Source organism: Temnothorax curvispinosus, unplaced genomic scaffold (assembly GCF_003070985.1).
Source record: "Temnothorax curvispinosus isolate PA1 unplaced genomic scaffold, ASM307098v1 QBEX01011959.1, whole genome shotgun sequence".
Lineage (NCBI taxonomy): Eukaryota > Metazoa > Arthropoda > Insecta > Hymenoptera > Formicidae > Temnothorax > Temnothorax curvispinosus.
In genome coordinates this window covers 8,976-34,448 of record NW_020221739.1, presented here as the reverse complement: position 1 = coordinate 34,448, position 25,473 = coordinate 8,976, and the positions used below count along the sequence as shown (strand labels likewise).

The window sequence follows — 25,473 nt, the reverse complement described above, 5'->3', positions numbered from 1 at the left end:
CTCATTTTTTTTTTTACGTATTCACGCTATTGCAATATTCATTTTTACATGACACATTACATTATTGGTATCTTTAAGGAGTCAGTAAAAAAATTTTTTTAAATAAATATTTACTTCCATTTCCATCTCACCTGTAACTACGCAAAAGTATTTTATTCTCGACAGCTGTGAAACTCAAAACATGTTCAAGACCCTGCAATCTGATCTTTTGAACCTCTTCCCTCAGGAACATGTCGACAAGCAAGTTTTTGATCCTGACGTATTCGTGATTACTCTCAAAAAATTCACCGTTAAAGATCAACAGTGGCTTTATTCCCGAGGTGATCTTCTCAACTTTGAAGTCCTTCAATCCTTTATAATTCTCTACGCCAAATTCTATCATGTCCAATAACGTGTGCTCGTACATTCGACCCATCACAAGATTGTGCGGGCGTTTCTTATTGTGCAAAGCCATCATGAAGAGGGACGCGTTGTACTTGAGCGCGAATTTTTCAATGGGTGTAATATCTTCAAATGGCAGTATGTCATTTTTCTGTTTCATCATTTGCGCATTGGGTTTCTTCAGATCGTACTGGAAGATAATATAATTGATTTGTAATTTAAAAACTCTGTCGAGATTTTCAGAGAATTGGCACAACAAGTTGGAGCGACATCAATGAAAGTTATTGCATGTTTGCTTACCAAATCCTTCATAAAATCAGTGACAATCTGCGACGTGTGTTTACCCCTGAGGCATAAAGCTTCCTTGCCATTTTCCACCAACTTGGGCTCCTTCTTCAATATAGCTTTCTTGCCCCTATGTGTAGTTGGCTTTCTACAAAAGTATATTAGATAAAATTATGATGCATAATGGTATCTACTCATATAACTCTGTATACAATGTATATTACTTTGAATGCGTAATTACGGCGTTAATGAATTTAATTACGTAAATGCACCGAGATACGTGACAATAAATGACTTACGTGATTCTGTCTACAGCAGGCATGACGAAACAATAAATTGATACGCTCTAAATTAAAATCACAATTTAATATTCTTCAGCGAACGAATAACCTATATATCACTCGACTGCACGTGTATGTACGCCATCGCCAGATCCGGAATCGGTCTTTTGCACATGCGCGATGCGCGTGACGTCAGTGACGTATTCGAGAAAAAAAGATGCTCCGGTTTACACCACTTTTATAAAAATTATCTAAGGTGATTCAAGGATGTAAATACTAAACAGTATGAATGTTTTATTTGTTCTTCGTAATTATTCTAACTCATCTTCTCTATTTGCAGAAGATTTTCGCGTTTTTTCATAAGAAATGAAATTATCTATAATAAAAGAGTATTTAAGGAGCGTGTAATATATTGAAATATTCCGAAAATTCTCATTTAACTATTTCTGAAAATAACTGAAAAAGTTGACATTTTTTCAGAATTTTTCATAAATTTAAAAAATAAGAAGCACCAGGGAAGGGCAACTTCGGCTGAACTCCGAATCGACTGTTAAATTAAATATTCAACTGGCAGAATTGCTCGCACCAAAATTCGAGCTATACGATTTGCAGGGAACAAAACTAATCATCTCTCTTCTCATGTGTCAAACAACGAAAAATTAATAATTCCGTTCATTTTAACAAAATGTTATTGCAAGCGACTAAAGTTAATCAGAATTTAATCAAAGTCGCCCAAGAAGGAAATTGTAAAGTCGGGTGAAAGTCGTAGGGGAAAGTAGGAGGTAAACTTAACGCAGGGATTCAGAATAAAGCACTATCCAGCTTGTAGCACATACATTGATTTATTATACGTAGATTGTTCATAGCTTATTGTTTCTCTATTTTTTATAGCAACAGCAAATATACTATAGTTTGGTCAAATTAACAAATGTTTTATTTTTTCTCCAATCTGCCGCCGATGTGATTATCCACGTCGCTACACCGGATATAACGTGAATAATCGAGCCGCGATTTACATCATTGGCAGGTTGTGACACCCGGAGGCCCGTTCAATCATCCGGGCATGATGGCCTCCGCTCAAATTTGGTTGCCAGTGGATTTAAGTTTCATCTTTTCTTTTTTTCTTTTTTTTTTTATAGTCATTTTTCATAATCGAAGACAGCCACAAGAGAGGTCTAGTTAGATAATTAACTAAGTTTCACACAGCGCGTACTAAAAGCGTACTAAGAAAGTCCTATCGGTCCTCCCACGGTCACCTCTCCCACGTATCAAAGGTACGCGCTGTTTCCCCCCGCTTTTTCATTTTTTGTTTGTTTGTCTTGTTTTGTTAAACGTTTACACGAAACAACGCAATGTGTACGTAATTCAAAAGAGTCCCCTTTTCCCTCCCCCCACCCCTTTTTCCCGAAGAATACTCTTAACGTTAAGAACCCCCGCCCCCTCCCGCTCCCACCCCCCCCCGCACTACTTTCTCTCACGTCCGGCGCATTAAATGCCATCGCGATTAACTGGCGAATCCGTCTTATATGTATAGTCCCTACTTTTATAATATATTATGTACAATTGTTTTGGCACCGAAGTTGTCTTGTCTTTTTCACTTTTCTCTCTTTCTTTTTCTTTGCTCTTCCTCCAAATCGCACCGATGCCAGCGAAGATCCAACGTGAACGTATGTGCGTCCGTGTGTGTCCGAGAGCGACATCAGGTAAAAGGTATTTTCTCTTATTTTTTTTTGTCGTTACTCGTCTCGGCGATCGCTCGGTGATCAATGATAGCACTCGATGACTCGTGCGCGCCGGTACACCAAGGATCGAGGACCTTGGAAGCTCGAGAAAACAGTCCGTTTGTTTAAAGCATCTCTCTCGAAGAAGAACAGATCTGTCCCCGTGGTTCGTCGCCCGTCACGAACGCCCCAATTGCCCTCCGTCTCTCCCTCGTCTTTCCTTTTTTGGCATGGTTTATAAATATACATATATCTCTTCGCGTTTCCACCCCTTTCCGCCGCTTCGTGTTACAGTGGAATGTGTGCGGCATCACCGAGCTTTCGTCGTTTACAGGAGCCTGTCAGAGCCAGTGAGGTGGTGTCAGTACATTGCCAATCCGACTCTCTTGACATTTTGTGTAACGCGATTCCTTTCGTTCGCTTTTGGCGCGATCCCATGATACGGAACGCTCGTAATTAGTTCGACCGTTTTTTTTTTACGTACGTTCCGCCAATTTCTATATCCACAAGTTTATATTTTATCCGCGATGATTGTACGGAACTACAATCTGGAGCCGAGTGCAAAGTGAAATAGGTTCGCGAACAACGTACAATCATGTTTAACAATGACTAGTTCGACCAATGTTAATAATGCTTCAAATAATTGAGGTGCCATTCTAAAATTATAATCCGCATATATTTCCCTATCTTCGGGGCCAGCATTTTCTTCACAAGATTCTCACTTGCCCCTTATAATAATATTTTTTCCATGCTAAATATATAGATCGCATCCAATAGTTTCGTTATTTTTTATTTTTATTTCTTTTCGCGATTATATATAATGAGCATAACTTTACAATTTTTTACGGCGTAATTCCTGCTTTTTAAGCACACACCAACTTTGTTTCAATTTATATACAATAACCCGCAAATGACAAACAATTTTTCAGAATTTATATTGTTGAACGTTAGCAATTGTTGACAGTTTCATAGGCTGACATTCACCCGTCACATTCATGAATTCCATTGACGGGTGAATGGAATTCATGATGTGTGTGATACCGATTCGCATAAGTTTCGTATTTCGCAGATATTCCGCCAATTGCGCTCCGCTAAAATGTATTTTCCAATTGTTCCATGTAGAGGAAAACGCGAAAGCGCAGTATGTGTGCGTGTCAATAATATATATACACTGTTCCGATAGATATACATAATGAAGGAATCTGTGGGAAGGAATCTTGTGACTGAGAGACATGCGCCAATTGCGCTTCCGCGAGTTCCGCTTCATGGGACGTTAAGAAAACACATTTCGGCAGCGGAATGTCCGCGGACGGACTTCGTTCCGTCACAATTCCGCATTACACATACGTTCCGTGTACCATGGGATCGCGCCATTACATTCCTCGCCGCGGAGACGGATCGGCAAAGCGCTTAGCCCGCAATGCGGTCTTATCGTTTACGAAAGTTTACATTAATTTTCTTCTTTTTTTTTTACCTTCTTCTTAACCGTATCCTAGAAAAAAACTGACTGCCACTGGTTCTCAGCGAATTCCAGACTGCCCAGCAGTCAGACATACATAACAATTATCACAACTTAATACCGTAATACTAATACAATATTATGTAAATATATTAATATTTAATCATAAATATTCTTTATATATATATATATATGTATATATATATATAATATATTATTAACAACTGACGGTCTGTGTTTCTATATCATGCGATACACACGTTTCGTATCGTAATACTGCAATAGATCGGTAGAATACCATACGAAACGTAATATGCACTACGATCTCCTTCCCTCGTCCCCGATTACCAAGCTTGAAACGTAAATGGAAAACAACGTAGTCGTAAGCACGCGTAAGCGTGTCCAACTTTTCCTTTCGTTACTGCTGGTTAATGTACGTGTATGTGTGGTAACGTGTGTTACTGTGTTAAAATCTATTATAATTTTACTAAAAAAATATCGATCGATAAGAGCTACGTATGGTGCTAGAATTATTTAACATTTAAAAATGAGATCTAGTTTCATTTTCTATTAATGTAAGAACAAACATTAAGAATCATTGAGTCGATAATGGATCTTTATGCTGTATTATATGTGTGTCCGTGTATCTGAAAACCTTATCTATCCGTCCCCTCCTGCTTCCACGAGTGTTTTTTTTTTCTTCGCGTTGTAAGTTGTAAGTACTTATGTTAAGTTCGTACAGCGCGAACGCCGTCGGACGATTTCGAGGCCGATTTTGTTTTTTTGTTACGTACGCTAGTCGATCAAGTTCTCTATAACGTGGCTACGTGCCCTGCGTCTACCGCGTCAACGTGTTCGATCACTTTCACATAATGTTTGTTCACTCAGAAGATATCTTCGTCCGGATCGCTCGATGGTGCAGCCTGAAGCGCCAACTGCATGCTGGATTCCGTGTTACGCCGCTTCATTTTACCCTTAGTCTTCTTCAGCATCGTAGCCTAGGAAGGGACAGGATCAGGGAGCGCACAAAGGAGCAATCGATATAAAAATTGTCAGTCAATACCGCTGACAAAGTAGAAGTAGTGTATAAAAGTAGAAGTAGAAATAGAAAAAAATGGAAATTACAAACTCATGGTTAACTTATATACGGTGGAAAAAGAAGGTAGAGAAGAAAACGTTTTGTAAAGCTAACACTACTATCCGATAATATAATGCGTCTAATCCACACATTACAAGCTCGAGCTAGCTGCATTGGATATCGAGGCATCGAGAAAGGTATCACGGAAGTTGATATCGGTTTTAACATGCATCAACAGAGGGATCGGGGGAAGTTTCCTTTCCTTTTTTTCTTTCCGTATAGATGGAATCGTTTTTAGACGGCACGTTTATCACCCCGAGACTCCCCTCTCGCGCGTGCGTTTCGCTTATGCGCGTCGAGGAGTCTAGGCTGTGATGTCGGCGCATCTTACGAGATACGTTTAAACGATCGAGCAGTTGTAAGTTGTGGTATAGTTGGATTACTCGTCCGTGCTCTTGCCCCCCTCCCCATTAGCAGGTAGAATCGACGGTTCGGTATTGCGACGCTTGATCTTACTTTTCTTCAACATGGTAGCCTGAAGTGAACAAAGGAACAAGGAGATATTAGTAGAGTGCAATTAGGGGAGGAAAGCATGCGCTGATAGGTATCAGCAATCAGGTTACGCTTTTACGGTGAATACGTAGAGTATTGTAATATAGAACGAAAAGTGCTACAAACTAATAAATAGGAATGCGCCTGTTAAGAAGTTTTTTACGTGCCACAAGAATATACGCCCCATTATTCTACTTAAACTCGAACAGCAAAGGAATCTAGTTTATTACGTTTCAAGAACATAGAAATATATATCAACAAATTAATAAACGGCGATACGAGTCAGGCGCGGTACGTGGTGCGCAAGTAAAGAAATTAATAGTTACAGAAGTAACGAATTACAATGTATATAATGTACATATACATATATTTCAACTTAATTAACTACTAATTTCTTTACTTACGCACCACGTACCGCGCCTGACTCGTATCACCGTTTATTAATTTGTTGACATTTTCACGAGTCCAATGACATATTTGAATAGAAATATATCACTGCACTAATATCGAGATATCACGTTATCGTGTGTAGTAAATGATATATTGTACGTTACGATTCTGTCCGTTATTTTTGTGGAATTATGGGGGAGTTTTGTAAGAGCTCTTACGTCAAAGTATTACCTTGAGTGCTGATTTCAAGACCACGATGTCTCCCGGACTCTGAACCCACGGTTCACCGTCTACTTGTACAGGTATGTCTGAGTTTAAGTGAATTTTTATGTGCCCGCCCTATCGACCGAAATGCAATGACGAATAAATTTATATATGTCGCATCAGGAAGGAAAGACAGGGAGCATCTGTATTATTGATTAATTTTATAATTTACCTGCGCTATCCTCATAGCCGTACGTAAACCCGACTGTATTTGTCCAAGATGCATAACGCCTGTGACCCCGACAACTTCCAACATGCCATCCCAATGATTTGGTGTATAAAATTGATCTTCTTTGGTATCTGGTCCCCAAGGATTAGCACCAGAACCCCAACTAGACGAGAAAGAAAAGCACCGTTTAAAATAACATATAAAACATCCTTCCTATTTTATAACGACATGCATTCTCTATAGTCTATAGTTACCTTAAAATGTTCAGAATTATTATTCCTTCCACTTGTGGTAACTCGACCAATTTGCCGTCTACTTCTAATCGAATTTCTTTATGTAAATCTTTGCACGGTTTACGCCTGACCATTTTACGCAAACCCATCGTTACATACACGCCTTTATTTCGTAATCTGCTTTTGAACTTGTTAGGATTTTCCTCTCTCGCGTTATGAAAGTCCAGACACAAATCTGCATCGATGCCAATGCCAAAATAATTATTCATTACGTATATTTGCGTATTGTCTTCGCTAGTTGTACCAGAGCCTGTAATATGCAAATGGCGCGATGCTACTTGCTGAGAGGCTGTAACATTTTCGCCATTAGAATTCTCCTATTTAAATTACTGGTTTGCGGAGTTATTAAGAAACTTATTACCTGCGCCTCTCTTACCTGCAGCGTTACAAACTACTTGAGTTGTTTCCTTCTCATCTGGATGAAAAACTACGGTCCACCTATCCAATATTATTTCTTCCGCATCGATAACGTCTCGCAACAAGTTTAGTGGATCTTCGTCACCCGTGTAGCCTGAACCCCAACATAGTACGCGAGCAAGGTCGTTTCCCGTTCCCAAAGGTACAATAGCGCAAGCGGGAGAAGAACATTGGCTATCCTGACCAACATTATCTAAACATTGTAATACCCAACCTATCGTTCCATCACCACCACAAACTAATATTTTGTAGTCCTTTATGTGACGGAAAACGTAAAGTCTGCAACACAAAGAAAGCACTTACTTACTAACTTGCGTAAAATTATATCATATGTGCTTCGGACTGTAATAAATATGATATTATTTAAAGCATTATGATCTACTTACCCGGGGAGGGGTCCGCCATTATCAAGATCGAACACTTGATAAGGATTTAATAGTTTACGAAAACTAGTAATTAGCTGGAGTCCTTGGCAACCACCAGATTTTACATTTACAAACACGAGCAGCGGTTGAACGCCCGTTGGTATCATACTTGGCTCGATACTCGGTAAAATCATTACTTGTAAAAAAAGAAAAGATGAGAGAATATTTCAATATATATCTTATTACAACTAAAAAGCTAAATAAAAAAAGCATGCAAGTAACTGGTACCATGTCAATGAATATCTATTTTGATATTGATCGATATTATACTTTCTCGCGTCTGATACATAAAAATATAATTAAAAAAAAAAAAAAATATATATATATATATATATATACATAATAAAAATACCTAAAAGAAGTTTGTCTTCACATTTTGTCTCTCGCAACGTGTATAGTGCTCTAACCGCTGTATCCTGATCTTCATATATGATAACCACTGAACCATATTCGTAATAAATTGGGCCAATTGATGAAAACCTATTTTCTACAAAATCCAAAGAATTATATATATAAATAGATATTTTTATAATTCTGTAAATTATAGTTAATTTTTTCATTAAATCACCAACCTTTTCCTAAAAATTCTGTTAACATGTTTTCGTAACTTCTTTCAGAAAGATTTTGTGGTAGGTTGCCCACGAATAAAGCCAAATTAGGTCCATGGGGATCTTGCTTTAGTTGTAGATAAAACCGCATCAGTTCCATTTGTCTAATAGAATCTTTTCCCAGCTTTTTAATGATATCCCAGGGTCTTTCATCCCAGGAACAAACTCTTTCCGTTACTAATAGAAATAAAACTTTTATATTTTTCGTACGACGCACAAAACGGAATTTTAAAGAATATTCGATTAAATTGCAAACGTCAAGTTGAACAAAAACTCGAAACGTACCACCACGGTCTAAAAGAATTTCACTGCACCTAAAGTCATCACAGTTAAAATTTTGTAAGCCAAACTTTTCCAGTGCCTCGTTTATTAAGTCTGCGACGGTTGTTGCTTCGGTGACAGGTACTATACAGAATGACTCTGATACCTGCAATCTGCCGGGATAAACTCGTACTTCTCCGCTGTCGTTATCTCTGAAATTATATTGTAATTACGTTGTATGAAGAAATTTTTTTTTTTATTTACTTTTAATACAGATATCGTACAACTTCTAATATATTATTCGTCTTTCACCGCATTTTGTTATATTAAAAATTGTACAAAAATAAAATATTCTACATATTTTCTTGTATTAGATAAGTGTAGTGTAAACTTACCTAAATCGCAAGAACACAGCCGGACGTTTGCCTTCTTTGCGATTTAAATTTAAAACAGGCGTTGAGTCACATAACTCAGTTTCCTCCTCAGCATACAGGTCAGTTAAGTAAAAGTTGCCTGAATTTTCCCGAAAAAAGAGTTTATTAGTTCAATTAGTCAATTTATCGAACAAGATCCATATTTATTATGTTAAATAAAATGGTCCGTATGCACATACTAGGATCTTTCGTGATGTGAAATGCACGCAGTGCCGATGTGAGAAACTGCTCTATCGTAGCCTGCCTAGGTACCGAAATTACTCGAAATATTCTCCGCCTCAAGGAATTGTTGCCATCGTACACCTTAATCATCTCTGTATGAGAATAATATCAAAGTCACCGATTAAAATAAAGAAAATCTGGAAACTATTATTCGGAAGTTATATTGAAATACCTTCGTCACCTCTTTCTTTGTCTTCTTTCTCTTTAGGAGAACGCGGATCACGGCCATGCGCTGCACCCTGTGTCGGTTCTCCATTGTCACGATACCTTGGATCGCTACCAAATTCTTCTGATATGCTCCGCGCTATTAACACAAAAAAAGATCACACTTCGAATGTTAGTATATTATTAACAGAATACAAAAATACCTAAATGTAATAGAATATTATTAATATGGAATACAATAAATACCTAAATGAAACATAAAATATCTGTATATGTATGTATAATACATCTTCTTCCGCATTCAAATTGAGAAAATGTTTCATTTTTTTTACTCAGATAACATTAATGGTGTCTCTCTTGAAAAGCGTTATAAAATATTTTATATCATAAAGCAATAAAATTTAATGCAACGTAAAACATTATCCTGTAAGCAACACTTTTATCATTAAATTACCATATAATTTATTTATAATTTATTAATTTTCTCTTAATTGTGGAAATTAATTGTGGAAGCAGTGGCGTGTAACCACCATTATATACAAATATTCGAGAAAGATTTGCATGAAACAGATACTTTAGGAAAGTACTCTAAGGAAAATATATAATGAATAAATTTCAGAACATTTTATAAACACAAAGAGCGTTGTAACGACTCTGTTTATCATTCAAGAATAAATTACATCTCTTACCATCGATTATTTACGATGGGTTTGTAGAACACAGACACGATAGGAAGAATTAGTCAGTAGTATTCTTGAACTTCATTTCACTGCATAGTAGAGTGATAAGCGTCATGGAATCTCATAGCATCCAGTGGGCTGAATGACAGTGCATGCACTGAAGCGAGACATACATACATGCTAAAACGTAAACAGTAACAAAATAACATCTATAAAAAAAAAGGTTGGTGCACTATGATATTTATGTAAATGCATGTCGTGTGACAGTTTATTACAGATATTATAGATAATGCAATTTAAACAAATCTATTTTGAAAAATATATCATCGTTTCCTATTTTTTAAATTAATTTCACGTGAATAGTATTACTTTGCTAATATTCACATTTGTTTGAGTCAAAGAATTTCATATAAGAGAGAAAAATAATTTTATGAGAAATTGTCTATCAGAAAATTAGCTCAACTGTACTTTAATAAAATGTATTTATTTCTCTGCATAATGACTTAAATATAGACGTAGTAAATGTGATTCGAGTGTTATATTTTATTTTTCTTATTGCGTTTATATATTGCGTTTATATATGAAGTTTGTATTTGTGTTTATGTACACACATATTAATGTGTAAAAGGCAGTAAAAAGTGTCACTCGGTAATGTCGAAAAGTATGACAGAAGCAAGCTAAATATTCGCATCGCTGTTATGCAAAATAAAAAAAAATATAAATATATAAATAAATATGATTGTCTTTTAATACAGCGCTTTCTCAATTCTAGCTGCAAATGTCGAATAAGTAGTTACATGTAGAGATAATAACAATAACGATCACTACAGCGTATTTCAAGTTACTCTCAGTCTCGTGTACGATAAGTACATCTTAGAATTGAGTACATTCACACAGATGAATGTCTGACGATGATAATATTCTAGATACCTCGAACATAAGGAGGGGAAGCATGACAATTTCCATGGCAGCTACGTGGCAAAACTAGCGAAAGACGCCTCAAAGCTTCGGCTAGGCGGCCTGCAGCCCCGTTTTGTTCACTCTCAGCGAAATCGAATTGCTCTCCGATGTTATCTTCACATAGAAGCAAAGATAGACCGAATATTTTAACGGTTATCACAATTTCAAATCTATAAATTTTATCTCTGTTTAAGTAGTTCGTAATACTCTATTGTGACTTGTGTTTACTCTCCCTCTCTTTCTTTTTTTCTCTGTCCGTTAATTGTAAGTTTGCTTAATTATATACAAAGACTTGTTTTCTTTGACATCGAACAATTAATGACACACCTAAGGCTTATGATTATAAAAATAAAATGTTATTACTTTTAGCTTTTAGTTTGTAAACGCCAATTCTAATTATACTATCTAATTACGAAGCTCTATGAAATAGGTGCTGTATCTATTAAAATATATTATGCCTATTTAAAAGCACATTAAAAGTAGCAATTATAATAAGAGCAACCAGCCACAAAAGCCATAGTTTACAAATATATTTTGTAAACAAAATATGTAATTAAAATATATATAACAAACGTAGCTTTTAACGTTGCTTAAGAAGGTTTGTGTGATTATAAATCACAAAAAATTTTATTTGTATAGTTTAATTTTCACATAGTGCGTTCCTCATGATCCTAAACCCCTGGCACGATAAGAAACAAACATTTTGGAAATCTTCACCTACTTCGCAATTGACGATACGAGACTCACGACAAATTCTCAGGTGGCATATTTGATGATAAATGATTGAATCATGAATGTATTATGATGATTGTACAGCAGTCACACTTTCTATAATTCATAAATTCATTTCTAATCCCTGCATCTAGCACACATTTGCTATGTAAAGATTATTGCTGTAAACCATAAAAATATCTCGTAATATTTTTTCACATTATTAACTCAATTCCCTTTCTCTCTATAAAAAAAATCAATGTTTATAATTTAATAACTTCTTTTAAAAAAAATCGTATTGCAGAAATGTATGGAAAGCTGAGAGTGTAAGAAACTGCAAGTAGCAAATATATAGATACATATATATATTTTATATGACATATTAAAAATATCAAATTGACTACAAAAATCTGACTACCGATAATATTCGACATAGACGTAGTTTTTCAATCAATTTATGATACAACGGAACAATGAAAATTTAAGGCAATAATAATCTTTTAAAATATAGATAGGGTCTTTCTCGATTCATATCGAAGAAAGTCAACGTTGCATGCTCTGAAAAGAAGGAAGAACATGTATATGTTTACAAAACCGACGGTTTTATACACGCGTGAGTGAATGCTAAAATAATATCATGCAAAAAGTTTATGTTCCAAAAAATTACTTATATTTTTTACAAGTACCTCTCTACTAATGTATAAGGAATACTTTTTAAGATATATTATACATTCTTTTTTTTTCAAACTTTACATAGTATACGATATCTTTTGCTACCAATCATCAGTGCATATTTGCATACATGTACATGTGCTATGCATAGTAAAAATAGAAAATCTCATACATAGGTATATGAGAGACAGTGTGAAAATAATTAATTGTGTCAATAGGTAATACGGAAATGCTGAATGATGGATTGAAAAAACTTCATAAAGCGCTAATCAACAATGAAATTCACAGTGCACACAATGGGAAACGCGATAATTTATACAATGTCCAATTATATAAACGGAGCAGCTCAAGCAAAAACTCTCAACGTCATATTTTTGCCATTATTTGTTATCTGAGCTTAATATATCGATATCACTTGTTTAGAGACACGTAGGATCTCGTAATCCAAAAGTGATTATGTCTACCGCGATTACATATACACACAAAATTATATAGTTATGCTATATATTTATAGACAACCATGTGCATTAGTAATTATCAACGCGGGCATGTGTTTTATCGATTACAGATACAGTTTAATTTACAGCATTGACATCTCTAAATAGCTAAATTATTCAATTTTATTAAAATCTCTGTATCTCGCCTTAATCTCACTCTTCTTTTTCCGTTATAAGAGAATTGCTTTAACATTCAAATTTTATTCCTGGCGGGATTGATTAAAAAAATATTGAAGTGCTTTGCGGCACGTGACAAAGCGCAATTCCTCATTCTATTATTCTAATTACCTGTTAACACGCACATTGTAATTAACACGGCAGACACTTACGGAAAGAATACTCACGCGCCAGCACTTCTTTACGACGCACTTCTACTCCAATGATGGCTTCCATGGGAACTTCGGTACGCGGAATACTAACTGCATGTGGCGGCAGGTATATTGGTTCCAAGTTACCAAAGGTGCATTCTTGGGGAATATTCTTGTAACAATACGCGTGCGACTGAGAGACGAAATCAAATTTGTCATTAAACACTATTTTAACTAGGAGACGAGGGGAAAGGGAAGCTTTAATCGTGCTAACGAAATATATGCTTTCTTTCTCTATTCGTAAGAGCATTATGTATCACATTTGACTTGAAATGACTAACATAAGTATCAGCAATGCAACATAATATTTAATTCTAATTCTAATTCCGCTGACGGAACAGAATAAATAATCGCCCAAAAAAAAAGTTAAAGGCGATCTAACGGCGATAATAATGAATCTTTCTTTTACCGTCATGCCACACCACTCGCAACGAAACCCGGCAAGGCACTCGGCAGTAAAACAACTCTTCTTGCATACGGCACATTTCGAGCTGCTCGGAAGATTGCCTTCCCGCCAATGATGAGTGTGCCTCACTGCTGACAGATCCTTCCCAGGTATGTATGTGACATTCTCCTTGCAGTCTGCCACCGCGAAGTCTTGGCATTCTACGTGCACGAAGTACTCGCATACTACGGGAAACGTAGAGCGCGATTAACATTTCGCAGAAACCCAAATATGCTAAACGCCCTATATCGAGATATCTCGTATATCTGTTATCTATGGATAGAAGGCTTACTTTCACAGTGTATGCATAGATTATCATCCAATCGTTTCCGACAGACGTTGCAGAATTTCCTTTTGCGATGTACTTGTTCGGACCAACAGTGTGCAACCGGGTTCTGCAACACGTACAATAAAGAAACGCTGTTAATCTTACATTTTGTATTAACACTGTTAAATTCATAGCGTCAAATTACACTCAATTTCAATCATTTTTAACCATTCCTACAGGTCGCCACCGCTCCTACTCCAATATGTCGCTAATTTAATTAAAATAATGTTAATCTAACTAAAAACTAACGGTGTTAAAATAATAAATTTTTTGACACGCATAGTAGTTAATAGTAACAACATGTTGTTTAACTCAAAGGTATTGGTCGAAACATTCTTTAATATTTAATAGTGAAGGGTCCCAAGGGAGGGTCCCATCAAGAAGTTCGGACACGTAAACGCGCGGCAACAAGCGAGTAACTTCTCGACGTTCCCGTTCAGTCTCTTTTCTCTCAACTATAATCCACGTAAATTATTTTATCGCAACGTTCAGTTTATTTTACGATGTACCTGGGAAGGTTGCTTTCCTATATTCTAAGTATAGGCGTTATATTTATGCACAGGCGGTTATAATCCTCGCGCGGCGTGGAGACGGATCTTCTCCCGTTGTCTTACCTTAATCAGGCTTGCCGCGATGCTGGAGCAGGGAGAGACGACGGCCTTGAGACAGCGGTCGTGCACCACGAAGTTACACACTGCAACGAGAGGAAGAAAAAATGAGAAAGAGAGAACTTTTTGGAAATTCGCGGGGAGAGAGAGAGGAGGGGGGAAAATTCGCGCGAGATTAATTGCGTTAAATCGAAGAGCGTTACCGGCTAAGCGGTGTACACTTTAGCATAAATCAATACGAGCCGCTCATGTCGTAATTTATAACAAGATCTTCTGACCTTTCGCGGTGTAAGTAAAAAACATCGAGAATCATACGCGGCTGGCGTTATTTAACGCCTCTACCGAACGGCAAATATGTGAGCGGCGGTCTACCAAACTTCTGCAGAAACCAAAAAAAAATTTATATACATATACTTGTTTAGAAAATCATCAGGTCTGTTAACGCCTTGCGGCGTTCTCTTTGTTCTCCTAAATGTTTTCTAGAAGAAGATAACACGCGCTTCGAAAATATAACATAGATTCCGTGAAGTTGATATTATAACTGAAGATAACACGCGCTTCTAAAATATAACATAGATTCAGTGAAGTTGATACTACGAGTCTGTTAATATTATCGATTGCAAATTTTAGGGTCAATATCGTGAGCGCCGTGTTATTCCGGCGGAGTGGCCCCCGGAGTAGAGTCGCGCGCTGAAAGTGAAGAATCGCTTCGGCAATTTCTCCGGTGAATTGATATATTTCAGGGTCGGCCGAGGTGACGGAGTCGGAGACAGCGTCATCCGCGTATCCGTCATCCACTCCGATACAAGGTGACGGGTGTCGCACGTTCCCCTGTCGCGCGCGCGAGCGGTAATGATCGCGCCTTCTATCGCGCTGCTCTTGCCGACGCTAATCAGGCAAGATGTGGGAAATTTGTCGCATCGGCGCGCAGGTGCGGCCCGAAATAGTACTGTGCATCCGCTTCGTTAAGAAGGCGCCATCAGCCGCCATCGACGATCGACCGTCGTTCCACGAATGCCGAGTTAACTTTAACTCGCCGAGTGGGCAGCTCAAATCGAAAAGAAGAGGTACTCGTCATCGCCGTAGAAAAAGAGGATCCGCGTCCGTTTACTTGTGCCTCTTTTGCTCGTGTCTTTTCAACGGTGTCTTCCGTTAGCGAATCGTAAAAGATATACGACGCGCTAGAACTCGAGAAACGTTCACGTTTAACGAACGTTCCAGGCAACATTTAAAATCCGTTCTAGGCATTTGCAATGTTTAAGATCCGTTTGAGACATTTGCAACGTTTAAGATCCATTCCGGACATTTATCATGATTAAGGTCTATTCCAGTAGGCATTTGCAACGTTTAAAGTCTATTCCGGGATTTTGCAATGGTTAAGATTTGTTTCAGGCATTTGCAAAGGTCTATTCCAGATATTTGCAATGAATGGCAATGATTAAGATATGTTTCAGGCATTTACAATATTTAAGATCTGTTCCGAGATTTTGCAACGCTTAAAGGGTTACAGTACTTTAATAAAAGTAGCAACATCTTTTTGCGCCAGACGACGCATGACGGCAAGACCAACTCCTAAGTAAATCTTAATTACGATTAAATGCTTCTGGGCCAATTTTAAATCCTCATACAATGTATTAGGTTGTCCCAAAGTTCATTTCCTGTTTTATGCGTCCGACTTTATTAGCAACGGGAGAGCAGACATGTAGCTCGGTCGATCTTTATTAATATTTCTCGGTCGGCTCTTTATTGATATTTTGATGTTCGTCTATCTTTTAACTTTCCAACAGTTACGTTTGTTCGCTCAAAAAAGTGTCTCGATCTTTTTTTGTGCGTTCTGAAAGATAAAGAACCAGCAGAGAGATTTGATTCTCTTTGGTTCCCAACAAGCTGCTAGCGTTTAATTTTGGAATGTTCTATTTCATCCTCCTTATACTCCTTACACTTCGCCCATTTTGACTACTACTTGCACCTTTCTTTAAAAAATTCTTTTGTCATAAAAAATGTGGCTCTTTAAATGACATTAACATTTATCTCGATCAGTATTTTTTCAGTAAATTAAAAACTAAAAACATTTTTTAAAAATAACATGAGGCTTTTATGACAGATGAAGGAAGGTGGTAGAGTAGAATGGTCCACATATACTTCAATCCATTATAAATTAAAAATTTTGCATTAATTTCTAGTAAAAAAAAAAAAAAAGCAAAAAAAACTTTTGGAACAACTTAATATATCATATGCGGTTTTTAAATCGATCAGCCCTTTCTATGCAGCTTGTCTCAAATCACTAACAATAAGTTGGAACTGAATTTCAGTGAATTTCATAAATCAAGAACTGAATTGTATAAATTAACTGTAACTTTATTTAGTAATCAACAAAATAGAATAGGTGTTTGCAGGCAATCACAGACGAAACAATAACGGCATTATTAAAATGTAGCGTGATACAAGTAAAGAGCAAAGGTAATAATACTGGTGTAAGGGCTCAGTCACAATGAGAAAAATAAGGAATAAGATAAAGGAATAAGGAATAAAGGAATGTCGCATCTCACTTTAGTACACGTACATTAAAGTGAGATGCAACTTGCCTTATTCCTTATTCCTTTATCTTATTCCTTATTTTTCTCATTGTGACTGAGCCTTAACGTAACTGTTGTCATTTATTTCAAGAATCAACGCGCATAGACCAAAGAGAAGTTAAAAAGGGAGGAAGAAGGTAAAAACGATGACATTTACAAATGATGTCCCAAATCGATCGGCCCTTTCAATGCAGCTTAGTAATGAAATTCAGCTTAGTGATTTGAGACAATCCTTGCCCTACAGGGAAGCTCGCTTAAATTTATCCCTGACTGAGATTTACTTACGAGTCTTACTGTCATGCGCCGATTAGCACCGTCGCGTCGTTGTAAACTGGCGCGAAAAGATGCGTTACTACTAACTTACCAAAAACTGCGTATCAACGCATTGTGGAATATAAAATACGGAATGGAATATAGAAACAGAATTTCCGACGCATTGGATTTTTGTTCTCTATTGCCTGTATCTGATTAATCACAGTTTTTCAGTTTTATTATAAGTTGAAATGGAGTTATTTCTGTCGCCTGGCTTATTCCCTGTTCCTATTGCCCGTACCTTTATATTGTGTTCAAACCTTTACTTCTGTCAGGGTCCTATAACTTCAGGTAACTTCCTAAGATCTGTTCCAGGCACTTGCAACGTTTAAGATCTGTTCCAGGCATTTTCAACGTGTTAAATCTTGATCCGAATTCCGGCATTCTTTGACGCACTTGCAGTTATACACGTGACATGGTCGCTGTGCGAGCAGTTATGCAAATCTATCCTGATAGGCCTTTAATTTATGTATACATGCATACTCAACCGTGAATTTTACTATGTTTATATCAACGTTCATCAACCAATGCAAGCCACCATTCGGCTACTCGAATATACAATCATGAGCGACAAAGCTGAAGCGTTGAAAGAATAAATAAGATGAGAAATAATTCTTTGGAGATAATAGAGAAAAGAAAGGAAATCAATGCGATATATATCGTGATTTAGAAAGATCTTTCTGAGACTCTCCGAAAGATTGCTGTGTGTTTGAGTTTCCAGATCTGGAATCTATTTGTTGCCTTAGCTATATTTCGAGACCTTTTTCTTTCTCCTTAGGAACAAGCTTTTACTCTGAACGCGCGAGAAGAGAAAAAAAATCTACTTGTCGGAAGTCTCTATCGATGTTGATCTCGTCTACATCGAGTTCGAGAATTGCTGAAAAATTAGACTGAAAAAAACAGCACAAACGCGGACACATGCGTTAAATCGTGCGTTCCTGGAAAAAAAGAGAGAGAAAAGAGAAATCCCCTTACATTCCATTAATTCCTCGGTAATCATATAATAATCTCGAGTACGGCGGGTATCGGTTTTCAATATACAGTATTAGGTGATCACTTTGGGACTCTCTGCATGCTTTTATTACTCGATTAGCTTTCGGAGCAGGTGGTCGTCCTATTTATAACGATCCCGATCGATCAGTAACAGCGTGATAAGTTAACCAAAATTGCCTTGGCCTAAGATTGTCGTGCTTTTGAAGAATCTGCTGCTTTCGATGCTGCGCGAGAGAATGCCGTCGCGATTGTCCCTCGAATCTAAACGTTTTCTGTATCAATGTCGGCGATCGGGTCTCCGACTGTATTCCTATATAGCAGTCTTATCTATTATAATATTGATCGTCTACGCGACTGCGTTCCCTTCTATACGCAGTTCTTTTACTTATACAGAGGAAAGAACATATAAAACCCGATTGACAGAAAATGTATGTGCGCGTTAATTAATATGTATCGCAGATATATTACGTTTCTCCCGTATGAGATATTTCCGCAGAATAAACACATACATCTAAAGCGATGCGATGAAACTGCAATGTAATGCGACACTTTAGATTTTCATGCATTCAATATATGTGATATCGTTGTGATGCCACGATACATATGATATCTTTAATGGACGATTTTACAAACAGCGCTTTTACTCGCCGCGCAATCAATTATCATTGTTTAGAGAAACATTACCCGAAAATAGTAAAATAAAAAGGGTACACTGCTCTCTTGTACGGTACACATAAGAAAACGTATGACAGAATATGCTGTTAATCTATCTGGTAAACGCAATATCTATACGCATTATTAACGAAGAACATCAAGCAGTTAAACTGTTGGAAGATCTTGCGAGGGGGAAGCTGAATGATATCAATATTAGCTAAGATTGTGGCTTCTTAAGTGTGTAGCATCGTCTTCTAGATTGATTGATTATAAGTTGATGATCAGTGCATCTCTCTCGCAAACTTACTTTTTGTACACCTAAATTCAATCAGTTTTTCGAGCAGCTTATTCTATTCTCTTTTGTTTCCCTGGACAAAGTGTACGCAAAATGAAATTAATATCTCTAATTTTTCATAAGCAAATGTCGTTTACACAATAATTCAAGAAAATTATTCGTAAATTCAATATATATTTAAGTATATAAATAATAAATATATGACTTATTTCATTTTTTTCTCAATTTCGAATAAATTATGAATGATTCGAAGGCTAGTTTTCTGCTTTAATAATGTTTTGAGCTTGTATCTGATTAACGATTACGCAGATAAAATAAATATAATAAAATAAATTCATGTGTCACTTAGGGCTCCATTCATGAGCCAAGATGCTGTGGAAAATATACAAATTGCTGGGAAGGCAGAATGAATGAACTAAATAAAAATTGCTGCTATTTGCTCATCATGCCAGATATAATGTGTGTGATAAACTCAATATATGGGTTATTTTCAAAATATACTTAAAGAATCATGATCGTGATACTGTTATTCAGTTATTCAAAGACATTCATATTTCTTTCAATGTTTATTTCGCGTGAGTAGTATAATACATGTCCTCTCTTTAATCTTGGTTTCCAAGTTTTTTACATAATCTCATATATGTGCATGTTTACAGTTCCCGCGGATATGTGTCTTAAAAAGAAAGATTCACGAGGAATATAATTGCAGCATTTTAATTCGTTAATCTGAAACCGAGTGTGAAACACAATATTACTTATTATTGAAATCAAATATATGTATAATTCATATTCCTACTGTAGTTGCTATCCAAACGTAATAGTTGAAGATTAACCAATACACAATCGAGATACTGAAAAAATTAATATCGCATCGTATGTGCGATTGTTGCATCGAGATTAGAAGATTTAGGAAGATAAACGTCTTTTTCGAATTACAATTGTATTACTTATTTATCATTATTATGTTATGCGTTATTTAAAAAAAAAGGTGGTCATAAGCAAAAGATTACTTCACCTTATATACATTACAATTTGTTTTTAAATCGACATAAAAAGTTATTGTTAGGCGCTATTCTCATTTTTAATATCATACTGCACAGGTTTTAATGTTCACTACCGTTATATAACATTGTTACAAATGATTTGTTACGCGAATCGGGATGTCATGCATATGTGACGCGTATACGCTAACGGATGTGTCAACTGAGACCTTTATCTCTCGTTCTGCGTATGAAAACTGGAACCTTTTTACATACGGTAGCATTGTAAATGGATGCATTGCAACCATAAATAATTTATTATCTAAATTTTATAAATGGTGTGGTTTTAGATTATTTGTACATTTTTGTGCAATTTTATTTTACAATAGAAAAATATTGAAAAATTGATCTTTAAGACCGATCGATTTAATTACAAGATGATTGTTACCGTTCTAATTATCGTGATCATTAAATGTGTATTAATCATAGATTGTGAGAAATAAAAAAACTAGCATTTTTCATCAAAGATGTATCTCAAATATCATACGTGTTAAATATAAATAAATATATCGTGCAATAATACAGTTAACACTCAAAAAAATAATAAATTTCAAGTAAAAAATAAGCACGAAAAATCGGATTGTCTCAAACGAGTTTGTAAACAGCTATTAGGATTTTATATCACGGATTGAATTTAAACTGACAATGCTAAGTATAATTTGCAGACATAAAAACAACTTTATTTAAAGCAGCCGACGGTAAAGCGATCAATACATTGTGTAGCAAGGTTTAACAATGGCTTTAGAAATATAACGCCTTTATCTTCACCCTTTGTGAAGTTAGCATCCCATTTCTAGGAATTCTATATAATTGATAGAGTTCTCTCACCAAACAATTATGGAGCTCCCGATATGTCTTAAAAAAACTTCGGACGATTGAATGCAAAAAACAGTACTTAGTCCGAAGATGTGCCAACTTCACACTTTTCCAAGTATATAATACATTGTATGAAATAAATGACTATGGTATCTCTCTTTTAATAAATTTTAAAACTTTTCATAAATCAAGAAGCTTCTTTTCAGAAATCTGATTTTCTTAGAATCCTGATTAAAATAGAAAAGTTATCATCAATTTTCGTGTTACGAAACCGTGAAGCTGACATCTCATATCTTCGCCCCCTTATATTGTTTACATCTAAAAACTTTTTAAAACGATTAATAATGAAAAATCTAAAGTTTCATTCGCGTAATTTAATTTAAAAAAACGTACAATATCATAAATAAAAACAACATATTCGCTTCCGGACATTATAATGGTATAGTCCAATGTAATGTTTTCTGAATATAAAACAGCGACAACTTCGGGAACCTTTTTGTTCGAACCACGTCCAACGGGCTTAAAGTTGCCTATCTTTACAGTGGCTCCCTAATGGCTTGCTTTGCGTCTTTAACGACCTGTTTAATGACCGTAGGTTCCTAACGAACGTTTTTACTGCCTACAACGCCTTTCCTTTCAGATGTTAAACATATACCAAGCGCCAATATCTATATACACGTCCCCGCGCCATCGAGTTTACTTCTCGATGAAAGGAGCTCGAAAACAATCGGGGGATCCGCTGCCAAACGCGCGTGGCGCTCTGGAGGAGTGAGGCGGACTCTCCTGATCGAACATTCCGACGTATTTGAAAGAGTGCGAGAGCACGGGCACACGGCTCCGTTCCGCTCGCGTTACAACGAAGGTCCTTTACGCCTCTTTACCCGTCAGCGAGCTCTCACGCTTGCCCCCTCTCCCTCCCCCCCCCCGACCACCTCGAGACAACCCTCTTTGCCGCCGCCGCCGCCACCACCGAGCGCCCGCGCGCCCCTTCCAACCCCTTCCACTTCGGCAACCTTATCCATGGTCTTTCAGCCGTACTACCCCACCCCTCGCGATCAATGCTCGTGAAAAGGTGGGCGCGCGCTCGCGCTCGCGCCCTCTGCGTATGCCGTCGCCTCCCCCCCTCCCTGTATTTCCTCCTCTCTCCCTCTCTCTCTCTCTCTCCCCCCCTCTCCCTCCCACTTTTTCTGGCCTCTCTCTCTCTGTTTTTCTTGACGGATTACTCCGTTCCTTTCCGTCTCCCTCGTGCTGTTGCACCGATTCGCGCGCGGCTGGCTGGCGCTAAAATGCCCGAGACTCGACGGGGGCACTCGGAACGCGACACCCTGACCCGATTGAACCGACGGACCCAACCACCTTCCGTTCATCCGGTATTGATATCGGTCGATCGGGATCAGTGGGAATCGCGACCCACACCTCGCGGGGAGAATCCTAGGAATGAGAGTTACCGAGCCGTTACCCGTTACCGAGCGCGCGGTCGACTCTATCGATCGACTTCGCGGTCTCGTCGAGAGCGCCCGCTTGAAATTTTAAAGACCCCCGACAACCTCGCGAGAGGACTGTTTGCTTTCTTTTGTTTTTTTTTTCTTCCGACAGGCCGCGGGGTCGCGACTGATCGACCGGACGAATCGCGGGGACGCGAAGCCCCATCTCTAATCCCGTAGAGACGGATATGGAAAGACGGAGAGTCTCCGGGATTGCGCAAGTATATTAACTCGAGGCGCGACTTCGTACGCTCGCTCCTCTCGGAAAGCTCGTGCGCATCCTCCGGCGTGGGCAAGATCGGGAGATACGTATACTCTCTCCCCGTGGGGATATATCTGGAGGAGCTCATCGTCATTCTCTCTCCCTTTTCCTTTTCTCACCGTACATTTTTGTCATTTACGTACATGAGAATATATATAGATCGTATCGTAAATTGCAATTGTTCGTGGCGCTCGCGGGGGGGAAAGAGGGAAGCGCTCTTTCGTCTCCCGGAGAAACGTAACGAGCGCTTCCCTCTTTCTCGGCGATCTGTCAACGGTTCTGACTTCTGATTGACGTACAGTGACAGTAACCTTTAGCGTGATCTTACCTTCGCAGATGTACCCCTGCTGTATGAGGCCCCAGAGCATGTCCGTGCAGCTATGGCAGTACGTCGGCTTGTGAAAGGTTTTCTTACTGAAGCTGTGCCCATGGCTGGCTGGAGTCTCGGCCGAGACCGACGCCATATTCCCCGTTCCACCGCGGAACCGTTCACGCCAGATTTTCACCGTGAAGCTACGCAGGGCGCGCCGCGCGACGATGATGACAACATACGTACACGCCCGACACTACGTGATCTCGGAACCGTACGCGTACATAACTGCGTTGCTGCGGTGATGGTAGGAGTAGTAGTAGTACGCGTCGTCGCTGGCCGCACGCTGGCCCACACGCACCGTCGTACCGTCGTCGTCTCGTACGAGTCGTACGGCGCCTCGTCGTAACGTCGTCGTCGCGCCTAACACGCATTATTCCACGAGCCGCGCCACGGAACGACCGACGCGTCGGCAGCCACGATCGCGCGCGCCAGATGCGTCGTCCTCGTCGTCGCCGTAATAACGCGCCACCACGCCACCACCGCGCGCCACTACTCCGATCTCGCGGCCGCCGCCGTGCATCACCGTCGTCGTCGCTGCTGCCACTGACGCTGCCCTCGTACTCGTCGTCGCCGGGAGTCTCGGTCTCGCTCGCCCTCGCCCTCGCCTCGCTCGCGCTCGCGATACGATGCGTGCGATGTCGCGTACGCGCATCCGACGAGTCGCCTCTGCCGCTGCCTCTGCCGCTGCTGCCACTGCCACTGCTGATCCGAGCGTACGCCGCCGTGTGGCCGCACTGACATCAGCCCCTTTTCGTCACCGCCACCGGCCAGTGGCGGATGCGCTGCCCTAGCGGCCTAAGTGGGGCGTCATATGGGGGCCGAGCCGAGCGAGCGAGCGAGATGCGAACCGCCCTCTTCCGAGCCCGTAGCCTCGAGGGCGCGCTCCACTCTCTCTCTCTCTCTCTCTCTCACCCCCGTTTTTCCGATTTACCCTCGACGGATCGTTCCCATGTTCGAGCGCGTTCTCCCTTCCCGCGAATTCCGCGGATTCCGAGTCGCGCGATCGACGGATTTACTCCACGTGCAGGGGAGCGAATGCTCCGCGACTCGAGAGATACGAAGCAGTGGAGAACGGAGCGCGGGTCCGAAATGAACGTTTCAAACGGGGACGAAGGACGGAGGCCTCGTTCCTCGTTCTCCAGCACTGTCGATGGCGACGGAAGTGGAGCGCGCGTATATCTCTCCCCGTCGTTTCTCGGTCCCTCGCAAATGCAACCTCTCGCCGTCTATTTCCGATCGGTCTCTCCTCCCTCCCTCTCTCTCGCCCGAGACTTGTGTTTCAATAATATCATCGTGAACCGAGAGCCGAGCGTCCGCGACGCTCTACGTCGCCTCGAACAACGACGACGGCGCGGCGCCGATACGTCGCTCACGCGACAAGCACGAGCTCGCCTCTCTCCACGCGCGGATCTAATAAGATCACCACCCTCTTATCGATCCTCGCACCGAAACTTTGGATTCGATCGAACGTCGATCCGCGCGATTGATCGCTTCGATCAATCTTCGACAAGCAACCCTCTCTTTTCCATCGAAAAAGAAACTCTCGCCACCGTACGCGCGAACCAGCAACGACGATCGCGACAACGCGCGCGGACGAACGGTTCAAGCACGGGCGATCCAGCGATCGCGACAATGGATCGGGATGACGAGCCGACGTCGACGACAGTACAACGACGGCGATGGCGTCGACGTCAGTGACGACGGAGGCCGACGCGCGACGTCGTTTACCGCGGCGCGCCGACGCGGCTCTCCGCCGGACTTCCTCTACCATATGCACGCGCGCGACGCGACGCGCCTCGTGTCACGCAATCCGCCGCCGCGCGCCCGATTGTGTGCATGCGATTGTGGACTCCACCGCGAGTCGCGACTCCGCGAGCAATAGCGCCGAGAGATCTTCTTCCCCCCTCGCCTCCCTCGCGAAATCCACCGTCCACCTCGCTCGCGATTTGCGGCCGCGTTCGTTACTCGCGAACGAGCCCGCGCGCGCGGTACCG

General features: G+C 39.6%; 2 protein-coding genes across 9 annotated transcripts in view; both read right to left on the bottom strand.

The window, feature by feature from the left end:
- LOC112462051 (ribosome production factor 2 homolog) overlaps nucleotides 1-1,118 on the bottom strand; it is a 1,824-nt gene extending 706 nt beyond the window's left edge. The window contains exons 1-3 of the mRNA XM_025027582.1: nucleotides 966-1,118; nucleotides 682-814; nucleotides 132-571 (exon numbers count right to left, since the gene is read on the bottom strand). Coding sequence (XP_024883350.1) covers nucleotides 132-571; nucleotides 682-814; nucleotides 966-988 — 596 coding nt within the window. The 5' untranslated portion in view covers nucleotides 989-1,118. The remainder of the gene's footprint in view (nucleotides 1-131; nucleotides 572-681; nucleotides 815-965) is intronic.
- A 1,552-nt stretch (nucleotides 1,119-2,670) lies between these two features.
- Nucleotides 2,671-24,309, bottom strand: LOC112462064 (diacylglycerol kinase theta). Of its 8 annotated transcripts, none has more exons than XM_025027605.1 (18): nucleotides 23,435-24,309; nucleotides 14,681-14,760; nucleotides 14,031-14,133; nucleotides 13,703-13,923; nucleotides 13,255-13,426; nucleotides 11,016-11,159; nucleotides 9,422-9,544; nucleotides 9,198-9,332; nucleotides 8,980-9,097; nucleotides 8,609-8,796; nucleotides 8,288-8,500; nucleotides 8,068-8,202; nucleotides 7,677-7,851; nucleotides 7,235-7,569; nucleotides 6,835-7,162; nucleotides 6,584-6,743; nucleotides 6,379-6,486; nucleotides 2,671-5,125 (listed from the first exon to the last, which is right to left on the bottom strand). In XM_025027605.1, exons 1-18 carry the CDS (start codon nucleotides 23,568-23,570, stop codon nucleotides 5,012-5,014), a joined length of 2,988 nt encoding a protein of 995 aa, XP_024883373.1. In that variant the 5' UTR covers nucleotides 23,571-24,309; the 3' UTR covers nucleotides 2,671-5,011. The 8 variants fall into 8 exon arrangements, with proteins under 8 accessions (XP_024883373.1, XP_024883372.1, XP_024883375.1 ...); XM_025027604.1 differs by having other exon boundaries at nucleotides 9,413-9,544; nucleotides 23,435-24,306; XM_025027607.1 differs by having other exon boundaries at nucleotides 9,413-9,544; nucleotides 13,270-13,426; nucleotides 23,435-24,306.
- Between the last annotated feature and the right edge of the window lie 1,164 nt (nucleotides 24,310-25,473).

Coding starts and splice junctions, on each gene's coding strand:
- LOC112462064 (XM_025027604.1), bottom strand. CDS start 23,570: ATGGCGTCGGTCTCGGCCGAGACTCCAGCCAGCCATGGGCACAGCTTC. Junction 9,333..9,412: donor CAAAGAAAGAGGTGACGAAG/GTATTTCAATAT, acceptor ATTCTCATACAG/AGATGATTAAGGTGTACGAT. Junction 6,744..6,834: donor ATAATTCTGAACATTTTAAG/GTAACTATAGAC, acceptor TTTCTCGTCTAG/TTGGGGTTCTGGTGCTAATC.